At 46.7% G+C, this 27,543-nt stretch overlaps 1 protein-coding gene across 3 annotated transcripts in view; it reads right to left on the reverse strand.

Annotated features, from left to right (window-relative positions):
- Positions 1–6,461: 6,461 nt before the first annotated feature.
- The window catches only part of ADTRP (androgen dependent TFPI regulating protein), a 69,963-nt gene continuing 48,881 nt past the window's right edge, over positions 6,462–27,543 (reverse strand). For 2 of the 3 annotated variants that reach the window (XM_062187332.1, XM_062187334.1), the window contains exons 4-7: positions 26,688–26,803; positions 14,414–14,565; positions 12,058–12,236; positions 7,511–7,575 (exon numbers count right to left, since the gene is read on the reverse strand). In XM_062187332.1, the coding sequence (XP_062043316.1) occupies positions 12,151–12,236; positions 14,414–14,565; positions 26,688–26,803 (354 nt within the window). In that variant the 3' untranslated portion in view covers positions 7,511–7,575; positions 12,058–12,150. Of the gene's footprint in view, positions 7,576–12,057; positions 12,237–14,413; positions 14,566–26,687; positions 26,804–27,543 lie in introns of all 3 variants that reach the window. The other variant, XM_062187333.1, reaches the window with a different exon arrangement.

Below are 27,543 nucleotides of genomic sequence, written 5' to 3' on the forward strand. Positions count from 1 at the left end.
TGCTGCTGTTATGAATGGCAGCTTAACCAGCTGTGCCACACACCAGCCCCTGCATGTTGTTGTAATTGAGCCTACTGCAATGGATAGGTCGATGAGGAGAGGACTCCAAAAAGCTCATGGTAAATGAATTACAAAATGAGATTTTTGGTGAAAGAAAACCAAAATCCAGGCATATGAGGGTTCTTCAAGAAGGTCATGAAAAATGCTTATTACAACAAAACGATGCATGGACTTCAAATAAATCTTTGCACCAAAATAAATTTATTTTTCATCCCATTTCTCCATGAAGTTTTTGAAACGCCCTATCACTATAGTCCTCCCCTTATCCACATTTTTGCTTTCTGTTTTCCGTGGTCAAGCATGATCTAAAAACATTAAGTGGAAAATTCCAGAAATAAATAATTCATAGGTTTTGAAAAGCTCTTATGATAGTATATTGTTAAAGTTGTTCTGTTTAGTTAATAGTCATCGTTAAGCTCTTACTGTATGTGATTTATGAGCTAAATCATATCATAGGTAATTTTGCATAGGGAAAATGCATAGCATGTATAGGGTTCAGTATCTACTGGGGGTCTTAGAACATATCTTCCTTGGGTAGGGGGCACTCCTGTGTGGTCATGCAAGCGAGCCCTGTCTCACATGCTCAGGGCCTAGATGGCTCCAAGGGAGGGGAGAGAAGTTCATCTGTGAGCTGGAAGGATTTTGCAACATTTCTTTCCTTTTAGCCCTGAATTGGTGGCCTGCAGCTCCCTCAGCTTCCTCCTGTTGGCTTGGTGACCTATGAGGACAATCAAGGGTCATTATGGCAGGAAGACCCCGGCTGAGGAAAATACTGGCAGTGCCAATACGATCTGTTTTACAACACAGAGAATTTGATTTAACAGCTCCAGGTTAAAAATGGGCAAAGTTGAGTTAATACATGTATGTCAGATGACAATATAATTGCATTTTGGAGTAGAGTTGGAAAATTTTTCCTATGGAGTAAAGCCCGTCTCGATGGAGCGTTTTCAAAATCAAGTAGCAGTTTCCCAGCAAGGTAAGAGTCATTCAGGATTTGTTTTCCTAACTCCACATCATCTGACCTCATCATTCAAATCTTAATAAAATTTAGTGTTGAGTGCAAATAAATCCCTAAAGTGTAACCAAATATATCTGCTCAGGCCAGAGTTAAGCCTCAGCGGAAGGTTTGGTAAGCTCTTACCGTGGAAGCCATCATTCTTTTCCTCCTGTCAGCATCTCAGAGGAACTGAGGCTAAAGAACAGCTGCTGACAGAGTGAGCCGGGAAGACGGGGCGCGGTTCTGCCTTCCCAGGGCGTAACACAGTGACGGCCCGCGTGTGTGCCCTCCCTTAGGCCACTGCATACACACGGCCGAGGATGTGCACATGCTAAGCAGTTTATAGTTACCTGCTGCATGAACGTGTGAATCCTACAGCGTGGTTGAGTGCAGGGTTATTATTCTACGTGCTGAATGAAGTTGGACCCTATTATTATTGCATTAAGAAACCCATTATTTCTTAATGATGCTATTATTCGACTAAGAAATCAATTTAATGGCCGCAATATATGGCATTTTAAATAATGGAATAGGAAACAATATCACAGGAGACAAAAGGGTCCGTCACACAAATTAGAAACAAATATGATTTCATGAAACTTTGGTTTCCCACGTGTGCTGTTTGTGTGCGTGTGTTTCTGCTGGGTCACGTTGTAAAACATCTTTCTGAAGGCGTCAGTAGAGGAGGTGGGAAAGTCATTGGTAGAGCGGGAACTGTTGGGGCATGCACGCCAGATAGCTCTGGATTTGAATTCTGATGCCACTGTAAGACGCTGAGCGTGTTGCTGAAAATTGTCTGGGTATCAAATACGTGGTAAAAGCCTACTGTATAGGATGTGCTGTGCTCAGGATGGGAGACACTAGGGTGAATGAGGCATACTCCTGGCCCTCAAAGAGATACACGCTGTGCTGCCCTAATTAGAGTGCCTGTCTTTCCTCAGTACTTTAGGATCTCTGTGACTGGTTTCATCACATGATGTTTGGGTTAGAATGGATCCTAGGGACACTCAACACTGCCTCAGGCTCTTTGGGAGCCGATGGAATCCAATTTTTTTCATTGCTGTCTCCTCTCTTCTCAAGAGTAGTGACAAGGGGCTGACACCATGGCATAGTGGGAAGAGCCATCACCTGCGAGCTGGCATCCCTTATGGGTGCCAGTTCTAGTCCCGGCTGTTCCACTTCTGATCCAGCTCCCTGCTGATGGCCTGGGAAGGCAGCAGAAGATGGTCCAAGTGCTTGGTCCCCTGCACCTGCATGGGAGACCCAGAGGAAGCTCCTGGCTCCTGGCTTCAGATCAGCCCAGTTCTGGCCATTGAGGTCATTTGGGGAGTAAATCAGCAAATGGAAGACCTCCCTCTCCCTCTCTCTCTCTCTGTCACTTTGTCTTTTAAATAAATCAATCTTTAAAAAAAGTGTAGTGACACCCCAACACTAACTTCTCTCCCCTGCCATAATGCAAGTTTAGGTTCCCATAGTGCAAGCTGCTGGAGGCACAGAGGGGGATGTCACAGCCAAGTCTCCCATGTCCACTCTTCAAGGGCATGCAGGCTCTAGTTGACCCCACAGTGGCACAAAGCTGGCTTTGTGGGGGATACAGATGGTACATATGGTCTCTGGTCTCGGGAGTTTGCCATCAGTCAGGGTGGGTTGGGAGACCTTGGGTAGCAGGTACTTGTATCCGCCACTTCACATCCTTTTATTTAATCATGGTCGATGTTGTTATCTGCCTGTCCAGAGGAGCCAAACTGAAATAAATACATCATTTCCCTCAAGCTCAATACAGACGGCGAGCTGTGGCGTCAGACTCTGAACTCAGCTCTGGTCTGTCTCTGAAGCTGATATTCTGTACTGCACCAATCGCATTGGGAACCAGGAGCCAGGGAGAGGGCACAGGAAGAAGGGAGCGAGGCAGTCCTGCCTGGATCCGATAGGCACTGCAGAGGAGGCAGAGGGAGCTGGGCTGTGCTCTCAGGGGCGGGGTAGCCCCAGAGGATGACTGGCTCCACGGGAGCTGGAAGATGAGGGCTCTTTCCAGGTGGGCGGTGTGCACGCAAAGCTTAGCAGTAGGAGCAGCCCTGTGCCAGGGGCCCGCACGGGGGAGACACGGCCCGCGAGCTCATGGACAGACTGCTGCTCCCTCTCCTCCTGGCCCTCTGCCTTGTTCACGGAGGGAGTGAGAGCCAACGGCGGGGGGCAGAGGCCATGTCCCTCTAAGGGGACAGGAGCTCAGCCAACGCACACTGGACCTGCAGCCTTCCTCCTGGAGGGGGGAGTTCAGGCCGCTGCTCCTCCAGGCTGGGGGCCTTGCACATGGCCCTGATGGCGCTGCTGCTGCCCCAAGCCTGTGGGGGGCGGTGATCCAGCCAGGTGGTTTTCCCCTTCCCTTTTTTTGGAATCCTGGTTGGTTTCAATTTACATAACACAGTTAAATCCTCAGCAACAGGAGCTGTAAGGCAGGTTCTTTCTCATTTTTTTTTCTTCCCCTCTCCAAGACACAGAAACCTTTATTTTCTCCCTACACCACAAACTGGTGCTGTTAAATAATATTGGATAATTGCACCTGTCGCACTCCCCATATTGTGCTGAGGAAAAATAATTGCTGGTTTTCTGCTTCGCCGTTTAGCTGTGACTCCGTCATTTGACTCGGAGCGTGTCATTTTCTCCCATTTTAGACTGTGTACAGTCAAACCGTATGAAAGGACTCCCAGATAGCGGCCCTGCATGTGTGAGTGGGCGCAGGCCTCATTCAGCAACGATTTCTAATTTATACAGCATTGAAAATCCACAGCTATAAATAAACAGTTCTGACTGCCTGCAGCCTACTCAAATGCTTTATTAAAAAAAAAAAGACACCACCAACTGCATGGGAAAGAAAAACAAGACTGCCTATAAGGATTCTGGTTTCTGAAGCGGGGTTTGGGTGAGGGGCTGGGCGTGCTCAGGGGTCAGCCCAACAGCCTTCAGCGAGGCCTGGCCTCCCCCCTCAGCCCCTTCACGCGCCCCACGAGCAGGCGCAACGTGTTTGGGAATTGGAGTCTATGCAATGGGCTTCCTGTTATGACAAGTGTGCAAGCGAGTAGGTGCAGGGGAGCTGAAAATAGCCTGGGGAATGTAGGACCCTTCTAGGGAGAGGACGGGTGAATGTATCGTTTAGGCAACATGGTAAGTCCTCGGCACACATTCTTTTTTTTTTTTTCTTTTCTTTTTTTTTTTATTTTGTTTTGACAAGCAGAGTGGACGGTGAGAGAGAGAAGGAGAGAGACAGAGAGAAAGGTCTTCCTTTTGCAGTTGGTTCACCCTCCAATGGCTGCCGCGGCTGGTGCACCGGCGTTGATCCCAAGGCAGGAGCCAGGTGCTTCTCCTGGTCTCCCATGCAGGTGCAGGGCCCCAGCACTTGGGCCATCCTCCACTGCACTCCAGGGCCATAGCAGAGAGCTGACCTGGAAGAGGGGCAACCGGGACAGAATCCGGCGCCCTGACCGGGACTAGAACCCGGTGTGCCGGCACCACAGGCGGAGGATTAGCCTATTGAGCCATGGCGCCGGCCACGGCACACATTCAAAACTGTGTTCACACGTGTGACAGCGACCTGGGGACATAAGCAGGAGGCCATGGTGCGTGCTCCTCTCTCTGTCTGGATGAGGACATTTCCAGCAGCCTGGCGTCCCCTGAGTCTCTTCTTTTATCCAGTTTTCTCTTTCTTTTATCCACCCAGGGTGTGACTACATTCTTGGGTTTTGTTTTTTTAATAAAAGCTTTTGATGGCCAGTGACTGCTTTGCTCTATAATCAAGAGGCAAGAAGGCGGGCTTAGGAATTATCCACCTGCGTGACTGTGGACTTGTCATGTCTCTGCTCCGAACCTGGACCTGTGCTGGAACCAGTCCAAACAGGTTCTCGAGAACCAAGGGGTAGTGCAGGTCTCTTTCCAACTCCACATTCAGTGAAATGTTAGGAGCTTGAAGAAGGCCGTGGAGGGAGTGTTTACACCATGAAAACTCGCACCGACTATTAATCAGGGCTTGAAATGCCTCTGCCCAGAGTGGGTTGTTAAACGTGTACCAGCATAGCACTCTCAGAAATGCATTCTTAAAGGGACCACATAGAATAGTTTCTATTTACAAAGTTTCTGTGAGGCTGAAATGAGTGAGAGTGATTGTAAATTGCACGACCCTGTACAAATACACAGTGTTGCTGGTATCACCATTTGGTTTCTGTTGGTGCCATGTTTATCTAGTAAGGGCCTAACGCAGCCCCACGTTCTATGCACCTTTTAGCGAGTGCTTAATCAGAGTTCAGTGTAGCTTTCTGTTGCTTACCCCTTCCTAAGCTGCAGGAAGCACTGGGAGCTTACCTGGGTGCTCAACGGGAACTGGTTCTGAGGATTTCTAGTGTTGGGATAGATAGTGCACAGTGGCCAGGCATGCCTCCAGTCAGGGTTTAATTTGGTCCTGGGGACGCTGAAGCCACAAATAGAAACCTGCAGGTCCAGCCCAGCCACGCGCTTACTATGGCTGTGAGAAGTATGCAGCCCAGTCATCTTTGGGGTGTGGAAAATTTGGGCGATCCCCTGCGGGCTTCACATTTGGGGAATTTCCACTGAGACAGCTGCTTCTGGGCCCCTGCTGGGACCCGGTGCTGGAGCAGTTCAGAGGCTGCGGCAGGTGTGGGAAAGAGGGTGGCGTTCCCAGCTCAGTCCAAAGGAGACCTGAGCTCACATCCACAGAGGAGCAGAAAAGCACTAGGGAGGGAGCAGCTTACTTGATGCCTGTTCCAGTCTTTCCTTGGGATGCTTGCCTTAGTGGGATATGCTATGCTTTTAGATTGTTCTTGGGGTCCATTCTTACCAAATTTCTCCCATATAGTGTTCAACTGGGAAGTCCAAGGACAACTGACTCCTGTGTCTATACCCCAACCTGCAGGATCTTGGTGACACCTTAGTAGACTCAAACACATTTACCTGGGGCTGTGTCATGGCGTAGCAGGTTATGCCACCATCTGCAACACCAGCATCTTACCTGAGCCACCCGCTCAAGTCCTGTCTGCTCCACTTTCAATCCAGCTGCCTACTAATGGCCTGGGAAAAGTAGCTGAAAATGGCCCAAGTGCTCGGGCTTCTGCCACCCATGTGGGAGACCCAGAAGAAGCTCCAGGTTCCTGGCTTTGGTCTGGCCCAGCCCTGGCTGTTGCAGCCATCTGGTGAGTGAATCAGTGGATGAAAAAGCTCTCTCTCTCTCTTTGGAACTCTAACTCTCAAAAAAAAAATCTTAAAAAAAAAAAACCCCACATTTACCCACAGTAGACATATGCTACTTATAATTTTTTAAATCAATTAATTAATTTATTTCTTAAGGAATACAAATCTCATAAGCACAACTTTAGGAATATAGTTATTCTTCCCACTGTACCCACACTCCTACCCGTCTTCCTTCTCCTTCTCCCCTTCCCAGTTCCATTCTCCATTAATATTCATTTTCAGTTAAATTTGTACACAGAAGACCAACTCTATACTAAGCAAAAATTTCAACAATTTGCACATACACGCACACACACACACAAACTGTTTGAGAACCACTTATAATTTTTGAAAAGCCTCTCCCCCAAAAACAATCCTTAGTAGGGAAAATGAAAGCAGGAGTCATGAATCCAAGCTAATCACCTAATAATCAGCTTTGTTCAACCTCGCAAAATCTCAGCAGTCTTCATAAGTACATCATTTTCCATCTAGATTTTGTCAATGTCACCACATTCAACGTGTATGAATCCCTGCTCCCAATAGGGAAATGTTTCCCATTATTTTTAGTAATTTATTTTCTTATTGCTCTGATTCATTTGCTATCATACCAGGTAGACAGATAACTTTGATAATTTCTCTCTCTCTCTACATTTCTAGGTCGAGGGAAAAAAAAATAGGTGAGAAGTTCATAAACATACCTAGCTTACCAAAATGTTTATTTTTCTAGGAAGTTTGGGGTGCTTTAAAAATGGCCCAGGACTAGCAGTCGGATCTGGGCGATGGGAGCCATCATAGTTTTGACGCCAACTTTGGCCTCACCCAGGTAACATCTCACCTAGGTTCTCTTTACAGTGAAGGGTGGTCTGTCTCTCTCTTTCTCTCCCTCTCTCTCAATACTCAGCAACACTAAATTTATGTGAACTTGACATCTGGCCCTATTTTCACCAGAGATCATCCTGCATGCAGGTCAGATCAAGGTAACAAATTCTGGGATGGAAGAAGTTGCTCTGGGCACATGTAGTCACCTTTCCAAAAAGTCAAGTGTCCTCAAGTGAAGCTACTTCCATACTCCTCTTATGGAACTTAAATTTCACTCCCTGCACGTTTCTATCTTCCTATGTTGCTCCTCTACTTCCCCCAACCAGAAAGTTAAAAGAAATGGAGAGAGGGGGAAAACAAAACAAAACAAAACAAAACAAAAAACTCTTGTGTTTTCTTCCTCCTTGATTTTTGGAAAATGGCATGGGATCACTTCCTCTTCTTCCGTGGCTGCATCATGTCACCTGTATGAGCAAGAACAGAGAGAAACCTAAGGCGTCAGAGTTCCAAAACAGGTATTTTTATGTGGCTAGAGATTCATTCTGACTTGGAGCAATGAGAAGTCAAGCAAAGGCTTTTCCAAGTCTAGAAGACTTGGACCAAACAGCTTCCACTAGTGCACGGGTGGAAGCAGTTCTGTCCTCTCTCCACTGGGTTCAGAGTAGCCAACTGACCACTGGTGCTCTTTGCCTCCATGTAGCTGTGCGTGTCTAACTGGAGGCATGGATTACTATTGACTCTGGCAAGTGTTTGCAAAGTGTGTACAGTCCACGGTGAAACTTTGGAACTTCAGAGGTGGATACGGAGAGACCACATCAGATTAGCGAGGAAACAGAGAAATGAATGTTCATCTAATTAGGGTTATTCTGTTACCTCTGATCAAAGCATTGTGTCAGCCCATTTAGGAAAGTAGTAGCATATGGGATAGTTTTTAGTAAATTCAGTAAAGGCTTCATTCTACTGAAAGTATAGTATTATGCTTTATTATAGTATTATTTTTCTGGAATGACTTCCATTTCCACCAACCTCCATACTTCCATATATAGCCTTGATACTTCCATATATGATGATTATAGATCTGTATATGAGCTTTAAAAATTATAAATTTTATTTAGACCTTATTCTTCCTAAATATTGTCAAATATTATGAATCTGTTTTTTAAAAAAGATTTATCCATTTATTTATTTGGAAGGCAGAGTGACAGAGAGAGAAAGAGATATTTTGCTTGTTGGTTCACTCCCCAAATGATTGCAACAGCCAGGACTGACTGGACCACTTTCAAGCCAGGAGCCAGGAACACCATCGTGGCCTCTCACATGGGTGACAGTGACCCAAGTACTTGGGCCATCTTCCACTGCATTCCCAGGCACTAAGCAGGGAGCTGGATCACAAGTGGAGCATCCAGGCCTTGACCTGGTGCTGTGACATGGGATGCCAGTGTTGCAAGCAGCAGCGTAACTAGCTGCTCCACAGCACCAGCCCTCCTATCCAACTCTGGAAACTTTGCTCACTTAGTGTCTTTTCCTTTATTCTAGAAGTCTGTGGTGGCTGCAGTCCACTACAACAATAGCAATCTCATGCCCCTTAATCCCATGCTTCACCCATCAAACCCTGCTACCTCCATCCATTCTTTTAGTGGCAGTAGAATGAAATACCTTCTACCTTCACCCTGCTGGAACAGCGCTTGTCACAGTATGACTGGTGACCTGAAGCTCTATGGGTCCCTTAACCACAATGAGGTCATTCTGCACGAAGGTCAAAGGACAGCGGTCTCCTTGGTCACACAGCCCTTGAGACCATCCCTGTCTCCACCCACTCAACGTCTCTGAGGTCAGAACTCCCCCTTGCTCTTGCTCCTCTTGCCCTCCTCAGCAGTCGAAACTCTGCCAGTCACTCCAGCAGCAGCTAGTTCTACCCAGTTTTTTTTTTAAAGATTTATTTTATTTATTTGAAAAACAGAGTTACAGAGAGAGAGACAGAGACAGAGACAGAGACAGAGACAGAGACAGAGAGAGAGGTCCTCCATGTGCTGGCCTGCTCCCCAGATGGCTGTAATGGCCAGAGCTGTGCTGATCCAAAGCCAGGAGCCGAGAGCCTCCACGTGGGTGCAGGGGCCCAAGGACTCGGGCCATCTTCTATTGCTATCCTAGGCCACAGCATAGAGCTGGATCAGAAGAGGAGCAGCCAGGACTAGAACTGGCATCCATATGGGATGCCGACGCCTCAGGCTGGGGCTTTAACCCGCTGCACCACAGCACCTGCCCTTCTACCTAGTTTTGTAGGTTTCGGATTGCTTTCATTTCTACTTCCACTTTCTATTTTTCATGCGAATTCTGTCCACCCCAGTTGGACTTTCTCTATGTTAGATCTGAAAGCACGCTACCTTCTCTCTTCTGCAGGGTGTACCTTGAGCTCTTAACAAATTCCTTTGCAATTGAACAATTGCGAATTCCCTCCCGTGCAAGAGTCTGGTCAACATAAACTCTCAGATGTGATCCCCGCGCAGTCAGTCTGAGGATTTGAGGAGGGTTTTTAAAGTTTCCTTGGTCCATGTTGTTTACCAACCCCCAGCCCATTGAGCCTGAGGGCAATCATAGCCTCACTCCTTCCGTCCGGTGCTGAGGATGGAGACTCCCCGCTCTGTTTAATAAATGCAGCGGATTGCAAAGGTTTAGCAAGGCTCAGAGGTGGTGATGGGGCGTTCCATCAGGGAGGAGCAGGTGGCTCCTCCCACTTCATCAGAGTTCCTTTATTCAAAACCATGCAGCCACAGAGCCCCAGGAAATTCCCATACACCCACCACCAGGCTCCAGAGGTCCCCGTGTGGAGCATCAACAGTCATTGCTTTTCTGTAGAGGCGTAAATGGCATGAGAACTCAGAAATCGTGTTTTTCTTTTTTGCTTCTAGAAGGCAGGGGAGGGATGGGTCTTTAAAGTTCTCAGGGAGTGGAGCAGTTTCTAGGTTTCTTTGAGTCTTCAGAATCTGTCTCTGACCATGTTTCTATAGTGTGTGACTGGACATAAGGAAACTGTTGACTGAGACATAGTTCACATTTGAGTATCTTACTCAATCTGAATCCACAAAATGGATTTCAAACTCTGATCGAGAAATAATGTTGTCTGTCCAAACTCTTACCCTCGATTCAAGGGAGTTTTTCCATTGGAAGTCTCCTACTTGGCAACTCAGGAGTTAGAGCCACCCCTACTTTTCTTAGCCCAACATTTATCCTGTCACATAGTTCCAAGAGCTTGGGATATTTTAGGTCAAATGGTTAACCTTCACCTGTGCAAAATTTAAGCATTTTCTCCTGGCCTGGCAAATAAACCATTGTTTTAATCAACCTTACTATTAATATTATATATTATTGTATACTCTATTATTGCAATATTTACAACAGGATATATTAAAAATAATATAAATAAATAGTAAATAAAAATAGCATTCCCAGGGACTTACACCTATGTGTCTACACCATAAAAGTTACTTCTAGGCTTTGAAGCAAAATTTTGCAGAGCATCGATCTATTTTCAATGGGCTGCTCTGGAGAAGGGTGGGAAGACAGTTGGCTGGGGGGCAGCCAGGGGCTACAGGGAAGGGGTTGAGCACTGACGAGCGTAAATCCACAGAACAGCAGTGCCAGCAAGAAGACGGAGCTGAGCACTGGCAGGAGGAAGCTGGGTGAGCGGAGGCTGGGTGAAGGGAGCTACCAGACGCCCAAGTGGACTATCTTTGAGCACAGAGCGGTAAAGTTAGAAGACAAGAACAGTAAAAGGAAGCTGTATTTTTGTTTTTGATTAAACATTGCCCCACTGGGACCATGCTTTAGAGTAGCATATGAGTCTTCTCATGATAATTTAAAAAAAAAATTTTATTTATTTTATTGGAAAAGCAGAGAGAGAGAGAGAAAGACAGAGACAGAGATCCCCACATGGCTGCAAAAGCCAAGTTTGAATCAGGCTGAGGCCAGGAGCCTGGAACTCCATCCAGGTCTCCCAGTGGGTGGTGGGGCCCAGGTATTTGGGCCACCTTCTGCTGACTTCCCACGCCAGCCCCATGATACAATTCTTCTATTTTTATTTTGAAAACCATTTTATTACTTTTTTAAGATAACATATTTTTAAATTTATATTATAGTGAGAGGCTTATTGGTTCCATTAAAGAGTTTGGCAAACTCTTTAAAGTCAAAAGACCATAGTCCAGTAGGAAAATAGGCAAGGGCTATACACAGTGATCAAAGGGAAATGCGTTCAACTTCACTCACACACAGTTACTTTTAAAGTAGTCACCAAAACCATTAAAGTTAGCATTCCTTTGCCGTGAAAGCATCAAGGATACTAGGCAAGACAGAAGGATCTTATCACAAATGTCTTCAAGGCTAAAACCAAGGAGATTGGACTACATGGCCTCTAAGCAACTTCTACAATAAAAGTCTCCTTTTACAAAACCTGGTCTATGAAGTGGAGAGTAGAGTAGTGTTCACCAAGAGCTGGGAAGCATGGAGACAGAGGGAGGATAGAGGTATATGGCACGCAGGCAGGGCAGTCTGGTATTCCACAGCACTGTGGGGTGACTATAGCTTACACCCATTTAGTCTACATTTAACCAGAGACAGAGCTTCTGAACACAAAGGAATGACAAACGTTTAAGGAGAGTGAAATGCTAATCACTGTGATCTGATCATTACACATGGAACACAAGTACTGAATTACCAAACCATACCCCTTAAATACATGGAATTATTATATGGAAATAAAAATGTAGGAAAATGAATTTAAAAATAAATCTGGCCTTTGGAAAATAATGTTAAGTAATATTTAAAAATTAAAGAAATAAATTGATATCATTCTGTCCAAGGCACCATCACCAAGTCACTCGGCCAGCCCTGAATTCTTAGCTTATAAACTGTCTTTAGGAGAAAAAGGATCTGTGGTCTCGGGCCCTGACCTCTGGCGTGTGTCCCTCCAGGAATGGGTAAGCTGGCTGTCTCTGCAGCTGCCCCCACATATCAGAGACTCTGTCACTTCAGCCTGCAGGGGGTTAGTCCCTTTCTGTGTCTGCTGTCTCCTTTAAGTTGGTTTTCTCTTCCTGGGGGACTTGTGTCCTGGGGTCAGCATCCTTGTGTCCTATCATCAAGAGAAAAAGAGAATTAAGCACTGACATGGCAGAGAAGGGAGGAGGAGACTGACACCCCTTTCCCGCATGAGCCCGGGCTGAAGAACACACTGAGCGGAAGGAAGGCAAACGCCAAGGCAAGGACTGGCTCCCGGAGCCCCTGCGAGCCGTCCCCGGGGCGTGCACTTTGGGGAAGCCTTGGAGTGCTGCATGCAGAAAAGAACATGGGGTCACGTGTTCACGCAGGTGGCTCTGTTTAGTTCTGTGGTCAGGGCCATGGCAATTTTGTTGGCTGTAGCTTCACTTTCAATTCTTACTCAGACATTTTTTAGTTAATAAGGATCTGTTCAGGATGTAACACATTTATGAACTATTCTGATACCCATTCTGAGAGAGAGAGAGAGACACAGTCACTTACAACAGCGTCTGTTACTCACATGAACATTCATACACGTGCAACATAAGTGAGGATCCATCTGTTGGTGCCAGTTTATTTGCTCAATGGGACTTAATTCTAGTAGAAAATTGGACATAGCTGCTAACCAATGAGGCTGCTTAAGAAGAGTTTTGTATTGGAAACAGTGATTTCAATAGTAATAAATATAGTGGAAAAATATTTTTAATTCAATGACTTTAGAATTCACTATAGAATAACAATTTAAAAATTAATCATTACTGAAGTCAATTAACTGATTTTAAAAATGATTACTAACTCTGAGTAAGCAAGTTTTTCCTGAACTTCTTATATCTGATAAATTTCAAATGCCTTGATTTCATTTTTTTTAAATATAGATTTGGGGAAAGCATCAGAAATCTTTACCCAAAACTTTAAGGAGCCAAAACTAGCTAGAATCGGATGTCAACATCTCTGAAATATCAACACCTTTTTTTTTTTTTTTTGCTGGATAATTTCCTGTGATTTGGAATCATGTTTTGGGGAGTAATTTTGATTATTGTTCGCTTTCAAAGAGGATATCTCCTTGAGACTTTCTTAACCAGTCAAATTCTCCAGGACCAGAAAACACACGACTGGTTATTTCTCCAGGGTCTCAGTCTCACACTGGGCCAGAACCCTCTAGAATTCAGACTCCATGGTACACAGGCTCGTGTCTTACACCAGCTCATACATTGGAAGGAAGATGCCACTTGTGCTACCGCTATTTGATAGAACGGCCTGTGGGTGAGGGAGGTGGGGAATACCCATCCAGAATCAGGGTGGGGTTCTTGCACTTCTCCTTGGGTGGGGGAAAAAAGTCATGAGTATTTGGCAAACTGACTTTCTGGTAGTTACTTTTCCCACACAGACACACAAAAATATTCTGGGGGGTAGGGGAAGTGGGGGAAGAGAATAAAATCTTCCACTGTAAAATCAACATAACAAAGAAGCAACAGGCTGCTGTCCCCCTATGATTTGAAAGCTTAGCTTACTGATGCATCCACAATGCCTAAAACCCTCTAAATGAGAGCTCTAATCTCTAGTACTTCATACAGGTTGAATATCCCTCATCTGAAATGTTTGGGGTCAGAGTGTTTCAGGTTTGGGAGCTTTTCAGACTTTGTAGTATTTGCGTAGACTTTGCCTGTTGAGCATCCCTAATCTTGAAATCCAAATTCCAAAATTCTTCGAGTATCATGTCAGCATTAAAAGAGTTTTGGGATTCAGATGTCTGGATCAGGGATTCTCAACCTACATCACTAAAGGTTGAGAAACAACCTAACAGGAGAGAGATGAGAACTCTCCCAGCAATGTGCTGTTGAACTGGTCCAGCAATGCAATGGGTAAGAGCTAAGAGACATCTGGACCACTGCTTTCCTACAGGGAATCGCAACATGTGAACAGCTTCAGCGGGGAAACCATGATCCCACTCTTTCAAGCTAGGGATGGTACTACCTTATTCTCTGGGTTCTGAGCTTTTGAAACAAGATGGTTTGTAGCTTTAAAGTGAAAGAGGCATTGTTTTAGGGAGGAAAGTGGAGAATGTGACAGGGGCCCGTGAGAGTGCCCATGCCCCCAGGCTTTTCCTTTGCCTACTTTAGTCCCATCTACGTCAGTCCTTTGGGGAAAGGCACCAAGTTCCATAGCCTTCTGTGCTGGACTAGTTTTTCCTTCTGTTTGCAGGAGGAGTGGATAGAAGGTTAAAAAAAAGGGGGGGGGGTGTCTCTGGGGGTGAGAGAGAAATACACTGACCCCATTTCCAGTGGTTGAGCTTTTCTCCAAAGAGGTAGATGCTGGCGCTCAAAACAAAGCTGAGAGAGAAGAAGACTGCGAGACCGACTGGGCTGAGTTTGGCAAACACAGGATACACCCACTTGCCCGTCTCAGAGTAGATCCACAGGACCCTGTAGGAAACAACAAGCCACAAAGGTCAGGCTATGGCAGGGGCAGCAACAGACATTTTCTTCTCAGCATTGATGGGATGTCATAGCCCAGGCGGGCGCTAAAAAACGTATGAGGGGTGGGGCCAGCATTGTTGCGTAGTAGGTTAAACATCCCATATGGGCACCGGTCCCAGTCCCAGCTGCTCCTCTTCTGATCCAGCTATGGACCAGGAAAGCAGAAGAAGATGGCCCAAGTGCTTGGGTCTCTGCACCTGTGTGGGAGAGCTGGAAGAAGCTCCTGGCTTCGGATTGACTTGGCTCTGGCTGTCGTGGCCATTTGTGAATGGACCAGCGGATGGAAGACCTTTCTCTCTATCTCTCCCTCTCTCTGCCTGTAACTCTGCCTCTCAAGTAAATAAATAAAATCTTAATTAAAGAAAAAAAAAGATATGAGGGAGTATTTGTCAACAACTGAAGTAGCCAAAGACCTGCGGTTGCTATTTTTTCCAGACAAATTTTCTTGATCCAATAAGGCATCCTGCTTCATGGGTTGGGCTGGGCTGGGCTGTTTTACCTAATCCATTAAAATTCAGTATTGGCAAAAGAATATAGGAGAACACAGAGCACATTGCTAGCCAAAGAGAGCGAGCGAGAATGGGAATGAATCCTTTCCCTGAGATGTATTATTGCCGAGACATTGAACCTAAGATGGCACTACTTGCTGGCTCTCAGCCAGAGAAGTGGGTTTGTTTTCATGTGTGTCTAAGAGTCAGGTGCAGTTTTCCATAGCTTGCCAAGTCTACTGAGTCGGGAGTGGCAAAGATGGAGCCTTATTGCTATACTACTACGATATGCCTGGGGTTTAATTGTTAGCTCTAATTTTAGCTCTGCATATAGTCACGGATAGAGTGTTAAGTAGTAGCAATGGATGAATTTACAGAGAGGTTCCAATCTTGCTCATATGTGGACCAGAAGCCATTTCACTAAAGTCACGTGAAGGGAAAGCAATGCTAGGAGAGGATCTGGGATGTTTGAGTGGAGCCTAAATAGGCAGCTTGCTGGAAACCAACTGCACTGAAGATGCCAACATCCAAAATAACTTAAAAATTAAATATGGGGAAGCTGATGCATCAGCTATAGTTCATAATTGGTTAACAGTGCAGAATTGGAACCAAGCTTCTAAGTCTAGCACTGCCACCCATTAGCTATGCTGTATTCAGACATTAATTCAACCTTTTGGTTCCCCTCCCCTACTATTTAAGGTGGAGATCCATTAACACACATCTTATAAAGCTGTTGGAAGGGTTACAGGAGTTAACGCGTATTTACTACATATGTCTGTTCTACGTCAGCTATGTGGGACAAAGCCTGGCACATTGCAATCATTTGACAGGAGTTCAAACGCTTCCATCTCCACTGAGAGGTGGTGCAGAGGAGGTGTTCCCAGAAAGCTTTCTTGGAGCTTGCCGATCCCCAGAACCACATAAGCTGGGTTATGCTTCCGAAGCAAAATTCATATTTGGATACCCCAAGTTGCCAAATGACTTCAGACAGAAGAACTTAATTGTGTGCTTAACTAAATTTTCAGAAACTCAAGTGTGATCTCAACCATTTCAAATAATTTAAGTCTGTTTGATGTTTTGTAGAAGAGACAGGGCTAAAATTAAGGGCCAGAATAAAATGAGTCAAAGAAGGCCCCAGGGTGTAAAATGTAATAGATCATCTATATGTCCCAAAGAGTACAACCAGAAGCGTGGAAAGGCAAAAGCAACAAGCACAACCAACAGTGTGCAATGGGAAATAATATTTGCAAATCAAAGACCTAATAGAGGACTAATGCCCAGCATATATAAAGAACTTCTATAACTCAATGAAACCCCTAAACAATGAGTTACAAGTAGATAAAGAACTTAAACAGACTTTCTATAGAGCAGATACACAAATGGCCAATAAACATATTAAAGGATGCTCAATTTGCTAATGACTCAGTAGATGCAAATCAAAACTCCTCTGAGATACCACCCCCTCACCCACTAGGCTGGTTACTGTGAAAAAAAGCAAACAATCAGAAAACAAGAAATGAATGCTGCCTTTCACACTGGTCCTTCAACAGATCTCCACCTTGTCAGAAAAACATTTGAGCTCCTGAAGACAGCCTGCCCAGCCCTGTCCTGCCCACTGTCCACTCCCTATAGGATCCCTTGTTTCTTTTTAATATTATAATCATATTTTACTTATAAAAATAAAAGAGGAAAGTAATTCTGGTAATGCTACCACATGGATGAACCTTGAGGGCTTTACATTGAATCAAAGAAGTCCATCACAGGACGAATACTGTAGGATTCCACTCACGTGGGGAATTTAGTATCAAATTCTAGGGATGGAAAGTAGAATGGCAGCTGTCAGAGTCTGGGGGGAGGAGAATGGGTGTGAGTGTTTAATGGGCCCAGAGCTCCTGTTGGGAAGGTGAAGTTTCTAGAGATCAATGGTGATGATGACTGCGCAATACGGAGGTACTCCATACTGTTGAACTGTACACTTAAAGATGATTAAGTTGGTAAACTCTGTGCTCTGTGAACTTTACCATAATTTGAAAAAAAAATTAAGGAGGCATCAGTCTCAAAGTTGACCAAGTCTAGGGCCAGCATTTGGTCCCTAGTGCTGGCTGTGCTGCTCTCCCAAGCCCAGCTAGATGCTTTTCTCAGACTTGTAACGAGGTGACTACAACAAAAAGAAGCATCATCAATGCTCTTCTTCCAATATTGGAATTCCTTACACTGTGCATCCCATGCGTGTGTTTGGGGATAACCAAGGGCTTCTCATGACTGGGCAGAGATTTATAAGGGGCAGGAAATAAATATCCCCAAGGGGCCAGAGCTAGCAGGTTGGGGTCAGCAAGACCAGAATACAGTTCAGTCAGGTTGCTGTAATTGGTCCACTTTGTTGCCTTTCCGTCTTTGAACATTAGGGCTTCCTAATACCCGGGCACATGTCTATGAGATGGACTACATATAAGGACATCTTCCCCCCTCCCACCCCCAGCCCTGTCCCCGAGGCCTGGAACATCAGTGTTCCCTGTGGTTTTGTTTCCTTGAGTACAAAGCTCATAAAGTAAGGTTCCTGAGGCCAGCTACACAACTGTGTATCTTCACAGAGAGCATGCAAAGGAAGCCATAGGGTGCTGACTGACAGCGGAAAAAGTCATGGAAATTCAAACAGGGTATGAGGCACAAGTATGCAGAGAGGTGTGAGAGAGGAGACAGGCTCACTGTCAGTTGGCATCACTTCTATATGGCCTGTGTGAGTAGAGAGAGAGAGAGGCAGTAAAACACAGTGGGCTGGAGGAAGATGGAAAATGTGATACATCTCCTGCCTCCATCAATATCAGCTCTACTCTCTCTCTCACCCTCATGCTCCAGCCCATGAAACCATATCTACCGTTCCTCTTAAATTTTTTCCAGTGCACCTGTTTTATTCCAGGCTAGGCTTCCTGTCATCATCTCCCAGCTGGGCTTCCTTGCTCCCTTCAATCCACTGCACCTGCTGCAAGCCACCAGTAACCCAGCAATCTTTCTAAATGCGTTATCTGCGCATGGCACCACTCTTTCAATGGCTCTCCACCGTGTCAGAAAAACATCTGAGCTTCTGAATCCGCCCTACTCAGCCTTGCCCTGCCCACCATACATTCCATATGAGATCCCTTTGTTTCTTTTTAAAATTATAATTATTTATATGAGAGGCAGAGAGAGAGAGAGAGCGCATTCCCATATACTCGTTTACTCCCCAAATGCCTGAGAGGGATAGATAAATCCAGGCAAAAGCCAGGAAACAGCTACTCAACCCAGGTCTCCCACGTGGGTGGCACCGACTCAACTACTTCCCCCAACATCTGTGTCCTCCTAAAGTGTACGTTAGCAGGAAGCTAGAAGTGAGAGCAGAGCTAGGACTTGAACCCAGACACCCCACACAGGAGTGTCCCAAGTGGCTTCTGACCAGCAGGCCAAATGCCCACCACCTTCCTGGTTCTCAAATGCACAGAGCTGTGCAGTTTCTGAGCCTTCAGCCCTGCTGTTGTCTTCACTTGGAACGCGGCTGAGTTTTGTGTTTCCTGGAACAGCCTCTGCTTGCCCTGTGCTGAAGGAATCATACTCACGCTTCAAGCCTCAGCTTTGCAGTCCATTTTTCTAGACAAGATTTCCAGAAGATTGTCCACCCAGGCAGCATTCAGTTAAGGTCTTATGTCACTTGCTCCCGTGCCCTTGTTGCTTACGGGGTTGTGTTCCCCACTGGCCTGGCAGCTCTGCAAGGACAGGGATGGTCTCCATCGGGTACATCAGTCTCCCAAGTGCTCCAGCACAGCCGGCTCTCTATCTTTATGTGGATGGCTTTTTGTGGTGAAGCTCCTTAACTCCTGCTCACTGCAGCTGCTGCAGGTGGCTCTCTGCTGCCTAAGCCACCAAGACCAGCAGCCTTGGAAGACTGGGACCCTGTAGCCTTCCAAGTTTGGTTTGTCTGATGCTCGCTTTGCTAACACTATAAAATCAGCCCGCCCTCCTCTCCCTCCTGGGAGCAGTGTTATGGGTCCTTCCTGAGTCCCCTGTGGGGTGGGTCTGTGTGAGCCACGCCAGGTAGGTACCACCTAGTAGCCCCCAAAACCTCTTAGAGTCTCCTCATTCTAAATCTCGAAGCATCGCAAGGGTTAGCAGGAAATTCAGGCCTTCCGTGTCATAACAGTGGGGAAATACAGAACACCTGTGGGTTAGAGGGACGCTTTTGGCAGGTAATTGTTAAAGTGTTAACCCTCATCTCTGTATTGCCAGCCCAGCAGAATAAAGCAAATAAAAGGTGTGGTGAGAAACTGTGAAACGAGAGTGTTGGGCAAATAGTTTGCCTGGATGGTGAAAACACCAGCAATGATGAGCGTCCTAGCGACACCCTCGGTCATGGCGCTGAACACTGCTGCCCAGCCCATTTCTGAGCCGTCTGCTTCCTGTGTGAGGCCTCCTCCTCCCTCAGCCCAGCCCACGTTCTCTGCCATCTCATGGTTCCTTACTGCCCTCTCCCCTCCTGCTCCTTAGATGAGGGCATTTCCCCAGCATGCCTCACTTCTCTCCTTTCCCCTCTCTTTCTAGAAATTGCTTCTGGCCAGCAGGGCTCAACCACCTGGGTCCCCACAGCCTCTCTGTCCCTCTTGGAGCTGCCAGGTCTAAGGTTCCAGATGGAAGTTCCTCTAGGCAGGCGGTTCCTAGTCTTAGCTGAAGACTAGGATTGTCTTGGGGACCAATAATTCCCGGTGCTCAGGATATACCGTGAACCAATTAGAACAGAGTTCTGTTGGAATTGGACCTAGCCATGTATGGGATTTTAAAGTGACTTTTTAAATTTTTACCCCAAATTATTTCTTTCATAATACATCTTCATAGAATCAACATGTTTGCAGACCATGCACTTAAAATAATTAGAAGTATTTATAACAATTGTTTTAATGATTTTTACTTTGTATTTACCCACTGTATGTCAATTAATCTGCCAAACCTATTCTGTTATTTAATGATGAGTCCCAGCTGTCTCCCACTTGTGACTGCAAAGCTGTTCTCCCTTTCAGACTGCTGGTTTCTCTAATTTCTGTTACAGGCCTGTGGGTGAGCAGGAAGAATGGGAAGTGTAGATAACACTCCCCTCTCCTAGCATTCACCTCCACCCCTCTTCAGTTTATACCGCAACGGGGCTCGAACCCAAATGTTGATAAGAAGGATGCGTTGTGTAGCACCATTATTTCTATCTTCACCTTTTTCCCCACTGAGATTCCGGGTAATACAGTTACGACTGACCTGCATGGTCCCATATCAAAGTCATATTTTAGGAGATGGCAACAGTGGCCCTGGGAGGGAACTCACTGTAACATATGTGGGAGAAGGGTATGCTGTTGTTGAAGATCGCAAGGTGGCTAGCCCTGGAACTCAACCCCAGCCCCTGGCAGTTCTTTTTTTCTTATTAAAGGTTTACTTTATGGGGGCTAGTGCTGTGGCACAGTGGGTTAAAGCCCCCCAGTCTGGTATATCATATGGGTGCCAGTTTGAGTCCCAGCTGCTCCACTTCTGATCCAGCTCTCTCTGTGGCCTGGGAAAGCAGTGGAAGATGGCCCAAGTCCTTGGGCTCCTGCACCTTCGTGGGAGACCTGGAAGAAGCTCCTGGTTCTTGGCTTTGGATTGGCTCAGCTCCAGCCATTGTGGCCATTTGGGGAGTGAACTATCGGATGGAAGACCCCTCTCTCTCTCTCTCTCTGTTTCTCTGTAACTCTGCCTTTCAAATAAATACTTAAAGGTAGAGTGACAGAGAGAGAGGTCGAGACAGAGAAAGATCTTCTCTCCCATGGTTCACTCCCTCACGTGGCTGCAACAGCCAGGGCTGGGCCAGGTGGAAGCCATGTGTCTGGAACTCCATTAGGATCTCCTTGAGCCATCTTCTGTTGCCCTCCAAGGCACATCAGCAGGGAGCTGGATCAGAAGCAGAGCAACTGGGCTTTGAGCCAGCACCCCCTTGTGGGATGTTGTTGTCACCAGTGGCAGCTTAACCCCTTCACCACACAGCCAGCCCCACCCACCTTGGGCAGTTCTTAATGTATCATCGGGGTCAGGTGTGTGGGGACATGTGTGTGTGTGTGTGTGTGTAAATGGTGCATGAGTTTTAAAAGATTGTTATGTGTAGGGGCCCAAGAAGCTTTGTTGGGAGACCTCACTCAAATGAGCAGAACATAGCAGAAAGAACCCTCTTTCTTAGCTCCAAGGAACTGCGATTGAGAGGTGACGTCACAAGCATCTTCCCGAAGACTAGGACATAGGGGCATTCCTGTGGGACACTCACCCCTAGTGTGCACCAGCTTACCTGCTAGCACAGACTGCAACTACATTGGCAGGCTTCTGGTCTACCAAAGGCAGGGGGATAGTGTGTTCCAGCCCAGCTGGGGTTGTTGCTGTGGCCAGTGGTGTTGTTCTACTTATCAACAGAGACGGCCAATGGGCAGTGGCATCCTTGACAGAGGGAAGGCATGCTAAACTTTCATGCTGTGCCGGGTGGAGGCACTGGGCACGGGAGGCTGGGGATGGTAGCTTTGCCATTTGTAGGGGAGAGCAGTGCTCAGGACAGTGTATGGCGTGGGTAGCACGGTGTGCAACACAGATGTGTGTGAGTGCCCCATGGATTACTGGAACTCTAGAAGCAGAGGCTTTGGAAGACTGGACCTCCTGTATAGAGCCAGACAGAAGGGGGCTTCAAGAACCCAGATGTGGGATATCCCTGGAACTGTGGAATAGCCATGAAGAGGAATAAGGTATGGTGAATAACTCAGATAACTTAATATTCTGCTAATTTTTATTTTATATTATTTTGTTTTATGTTGCTTCCCATCTCTCGTCCCTCCAATTCATTTTAAGTGGTAGTGTAAGATTACTTTTTAAAGCATAATTCTCTGGCCTAGTGACTAACACTTCTCACTCTTACTCAAACCCCATAGAAATAAACAGCAGCAAGAACACACTCTCTCGTTTTCTAGATAGACAACCTCTAGTTCACCTCGGCGAGTTTTTAACTTTATGACGGCACAGAACGATAGGTAGTGAGTAGAAACCGTAGCTGCCAGTCAACCGTGCAGCCCTACAGTGTACTATGGTGCTGAGCCGTGGGGTGGACGGATTCCACACATTTTCCTCTTACCATGTGATCAACTTAGGTTGTGTTCCTTGGGACATACTGTCCGTGTGTGTCTCACCTCTAGCGTGCTAGCCGTGAGGTCCTATGAGTGCCTGGTTTCAAAGTCATTTCATCCCAGTCTCTTTCACCGTAGCCCCAGCTAAAGAGAAATTCCCGACCATTGCTGTCTCATGTTCTTCACTCTCTTGGTCTTGGGGCTGTGTTACTCTTGCTCACTTTCTCCCATTGTTTTGCAGTGCCAACCCCATCAGTCCTTGAGGCGGGGCCTAGCACACAGCGTCCATGACACCCTTCCCACCTGCTCAGCCTCCTCCTTCTCTGTGATCCTGTGGCTCCTAGCAATTTCACTCCATTCCATCTTGTGGCCTTACAGTTTGTATGCATGGCTCATTCCCACTTCTAAAGCATAAACCTCCTACAGGTTGAGGCCTGGCCTTATGTGACTTTGCTTTTCCCAGCAGGACAGCCCCCTGTTAGGGGAAACATTTGGTCAATAAAAGAGTGAATAAGAAGCAGCTTAAGGGACAGTTCTATTTTTCTTCTCACCACTGCTTCGGAGAGAGCGTGGTGAGGTGTTTTGGGGTTAGGCAGCAGGGAGGAGTGAGTGAGCACCCGTATTTATAGGTGACTAAAGCTCTCCAGAGGAAATGAAAGATGTGCAGTCATTACTACTTTGCAAAGCTCGATTTTCCCACTTGGGGACCAGCCCTCCAACTCTGCATGCTGAAAAATAACAGAAAGCAAACACCACAGGCAAGGCTGTCCCCACGGCCTCGGGGCTATTCTTAGGTCGTTGTAACGTGGTGTCGGACATGAGACGCTTCCCCAGGTCAGAGCTGCAGCTCTTCAGCTCACTCGAGTTTGCTTCTCCTGCTCCCTCTGGCCCAGGCCCATGTTCCTCACCTCACTCCTGCTGGGCTGTTACCCCATTTGCCCATTTGACCATTCAGATTGGCACACCTAACCGCTGACCCATAGCCACGGCCCTCAAACATCTCCATGGATAGCCACAGTTTGTGGAACTTGCTGGTGGCCATCTGTGGCCGCGAGGGCCCTTGGACATCCACACATTGCGTAAGGATAGAGATGCAGGCAGCCAAGGGTCAGAGCTCCCCTAACCAGAGAAGTGGCAGAGATAAGAAAGCTCTCACCAATGCAACAACGTAAAAGGTTCTCATCCACGTGCAATTATTCTAGCAAAGGATAGGGCTTTGTGGACCCAACGCTCATTAATTATAACAAGGACAAAATCCCGAGCCACCCCCTGTCCTCACTGTGCACAGTCCTGCTGGGGACAGCACTCCATCCCTTCCTTCTACCCGTCCCATTACCATTAACTATGATGTCTGTTCCGAGTACAGAGCTGAGAACAACTAGAATGTCGTAAAAGGTTTTAGAGCGCAGAGACTTGGTGAAGCTATTGTGCCTTCCCATGCATCCAGGATGGAGCAGGGTGGCTTTGCATAAACTGAGAGTTGAACAAATGCCTGGTCAGGTGAATACAATGGAACGAGACCTGGATTTGGGAACAGAAGATCTCCACTTAAGTTGGCTCAAGTCCCAGCTTTGCTCTCCCCACCATCAACCCCCACCAAATGACCTTGGGCTTGACGGCTAACCCGCTTGGAACTTCAGTTTTCCAGCTCTAGGTGATAGATGTCACCTTTTTTCAACCACATCTCTGATTTGATTTGTGAATTGACTGATATTATCATCCGCTGGCTAACATCATCAACTCTCTTGAGTCACCACAAATGTCATCCACCAGACTACATATCTTGCTCCTCTTTGTCCACACTTCTGCCAGAATCATGCTTTGGTTGATCTTGATTCCATAAGCTGCACCATTTCACTCTGCTTACAACTTTTCTATAAAAAAGCACATGGTTTAAAAGTCCCGACTCACTGATGTTGACCCATGACCTAGCTTTTCCCTATCTTCCAATGCAGCCATAGCCTCTGCTTCTCCAGTCCTTGGCAGATGCACTTCTCCCTGCTTAAAGATGTTTTCCACATCCCTTTTGCCTTATGTCTAATCATGCTTTGGGTCCCATCTTAGATAAGCCTTCCCTTTAAGAAGCCAGGCCTGAACACCCCTCTGTGTACTGACAGCACCCCAGGCTGCCCTCCAATGCAGTCGTATCACCCCGTCTTCCCACCATCTCTTCATGGTCTTCTTTTGCACACAGTCCCTAAGGTCAGCAGATTTCTTGTACATCGTTGTGTCCTCAGCATCTTAGCACAGTGCCCAGTGCTGATGAACAGCTGGATGGGCATCACATACACTGTCCCCATCCCCCACCACCGTGCCCCTCCTCCTCCAACTCCCCAGTTTCCCATATCATCAGAACACATCCTCAGGTACAGAGAAGCCATGCTTCTGGCCACGGATTGTCATGTTTATGGTCATTGCAATTTCCCCCAATAGTAGCAGTGAGCTTATGAATCACTTATCCTCTTGGTTTCCAAAGAGAAAAAGAATAAGGGTCAGATAAATGCACTGCTGACCAGCTTTCGTGTCCTTAGGTAGAACAAGTTAATAAGTCAGGGCTGCTAACTTGTATATGATCTCTCTAAATCACACTTAACAAGGAAGTGCATGTGAGATTAAACCAAAAAAAAAAAAAAAAAAAACCAGAGCACACAAATCCATATGTATACTTAGCTTCCACCTTGCTTATCTTTTTTGAAAAATAATTGTTTAGTCTTATTTATTTGAAAGGCAAACATGAGGTGGCAGATGGGAGAGAGAGAGAGAGAGAGAGAGAGAGAGAGAGAGAGAGAAAGAAAGAAAATCTCCTATTCATAGTTTACTCTCCAGATATCCATCATAGTCAGGTCTGAGCTGAGCCAAAGCCAGAAGCCAGGAACTCCAGGTCTCCAATGGGTGAACAGCGACCCAACTACTTGAGCCATCACCTGCTGCCACTGATCGCCACTGATGGTATGCATTAGCAGGACATAGGCATTGAGAATGGAGTCTGGACTTGAACCCAGGAATTCCACATGGAATGTGGGCATCCTAAGCATCATAATCCCTGTACAAAACACGCCCCTCCCCAAACCTTGCTACTCCTCAACACATACAGCAGAAAGAAATCCCTTCATGCCTGACCCAGGGCCCAGATGCTCTACCTTCAGGGATGTGTGCTTTGGGAAAAGCCTGCTATGGTATACACGTGGTTTATATCCTACCACTGACCATTCTCATACCGAAGAAAGACCCTGATGAGTAATCTTGGTAAAGCCTCAGGATCCTTCTCAACACAGTGCTTCAGACATCAGCAAACAGTGAACCCTTGCTTTCTAAAAAAGTCCTTTGTTAAAATGAAGAGGTCCCAGAACAGCTTAGATCATTGAAGGATTGGGGTAGGATCGTTGAGCAAGTACTCCCTTCAAGACAGGAAAAGCAGGAGAAACTCTGGGCTCCCAGGAAAAGAGGCGTGCAGAAGGGTGGGGGCAGAAGACAGCACAAAAGGGAAGGAAGGTCTAGGGGAGGACCAGCACCGGAGTTCTGGACACCGAGTTCCTTTGCTCTAAGGCAAAGGCTCTGAACTCCACGGAAAAGGCGTTGCTAGATCCCACGGGTTTGCTCTCTTGGTTTGCATCCCTGACAGAGCCCTCCTGCAGCAGGGATTGGGGACCAGCCAGATTGTCACATGTGAACAGCCAGGGGGTCTAGAGAAAGAATGCTGGTGAGCTGCCATTCTGCAGATCTTGGGCTCCCCTTGCCCCTTTCAGCAGAAGTGAAAGCGAGGTGCTGGATGAGGAGGCCAGACAGCGCGAAGGGCGGTCCCCAGCCCCTGGGAGGAGAGTCAAGCAGATTCCCCGGATTGCAGACCCCCGGGCGGCATTCCTGGGAGTCAGTGTCGCCAGGCAGTTGAAGGATGAAATCTAGGCCAGCTACTGAAGTCATCTCGCACGCCTCCAGCTAGGCTGCTCTGCAGGCCCCTAGGCAGTTGTCCAAATGCCCTCTAGGAGTTCCGATGCCAGATGTTCATGCAAATAAGCCCATAATGATGCAGGCAATGGGACTGGACCAACTTAGCATGCTTCCCTTGTCAAATGCCTTTTTAGATGGAAGAGATTTAGATGCCTTAGATCATTCAGCCATTCCAACATTTTAATTGCAAAGGGAACCACAGATCAACATTTTCTTGGGAAAGCAACATGTGTAACTGTGCAAGGATGAGCAAGAGAGAGGCTGTGACTTGTTCTGTGAGTGTGCACACACCTGTATGTTCCTATGCACGCGAGCTTTCCGTGAGTATTAAAATCAAACAATAAGGTGCCTTCTTACTTGGAAATTTAAGGATGGTTAGATCCACATTAAAACACGATAAAGGGGCGCTGATGGAAGAGTCTGTTTTCTGGAATATTCCTCAGGGTCCTGGATGACAAGCTTATGGTGACTTTCTCTAGGCACTTCTTACCTGCTGATGTAAGCAAGGCTACCTGCGGCCAACAAGGTGAGTCCCGCCTTCCTCGATGGGTAGTGATGTGGCCTCAGGACGATTTCGAGCAGTGAGAGGGGCACTATGGAAGTGTGCTGCAGGAGGAGAAAAGACGCGACATCGTAAGGGGAGCCTGGCTGCCTGCAGTACAGAGCGCCCTCTCTCCCCTCCCCAGGCTGTCTGCCTACATGCTGCTACATACACATTTTTCAGAACTTGGCTTCCATGCCTAAGGACCTACTGGGGTCCCAACTGCCTACCGTGAAGGTCCAAATTCCTTTGGCTGGCTACCAAGGATCTTTGCAAAATGCTGTCACCCTCTCTGGTCTCGAACTCTCCTAACACACCTACACGTGTGCCTGTGCTATGTGAACACAGTACACATAGTTCACACATATACTCACACACACAAACTCGCATACACATACCTACATCCTCACACATATGTGAATGCACACTCTCACACACACACATGCAAACTCACACATTGGTACCCGAGCTTATTCATACACTGCCCACTGTTTTACACACACACGCACACACACGCACCCTCCACTCGAACAAAGCCACGCTCTTCAGTCTCCTTGCTGCCTAGCCTGCTACTGCCACGTCCAGATGCCCATCTCTGCCTCGTTTTCTTGCGAACTCTGCCTTTTCTTCCCTCCCTGTTCAAATCCTTTATATTCTTTGCAGTCAAGGCAACCTTCTAGGATCCTGTCTGAGAATCTTTGCCTCTCCAGTTTCTCTCACTCAATTCTATTGCCTGTCTATCCCATGCCGTGTAGTCTAGCACTTGGGATGCGTGTTCACAAGCTCTGAGGGGGGCGGGGGGGCA

Source organism: Lepus europaeus, chromosome 3 (genome assembly GCF_033115175.1).
Source record: "Lepus europaeus isolate LE1 chromosome 3, mLepTim1.pri, whole genome shotgun sequence".
Taxonomy (NCBI): Eukaryota; Metazoa; Chordata; class Mammalia; order Lagomorpha; family Leporidae; genus Lepus; species Lepus europaeus.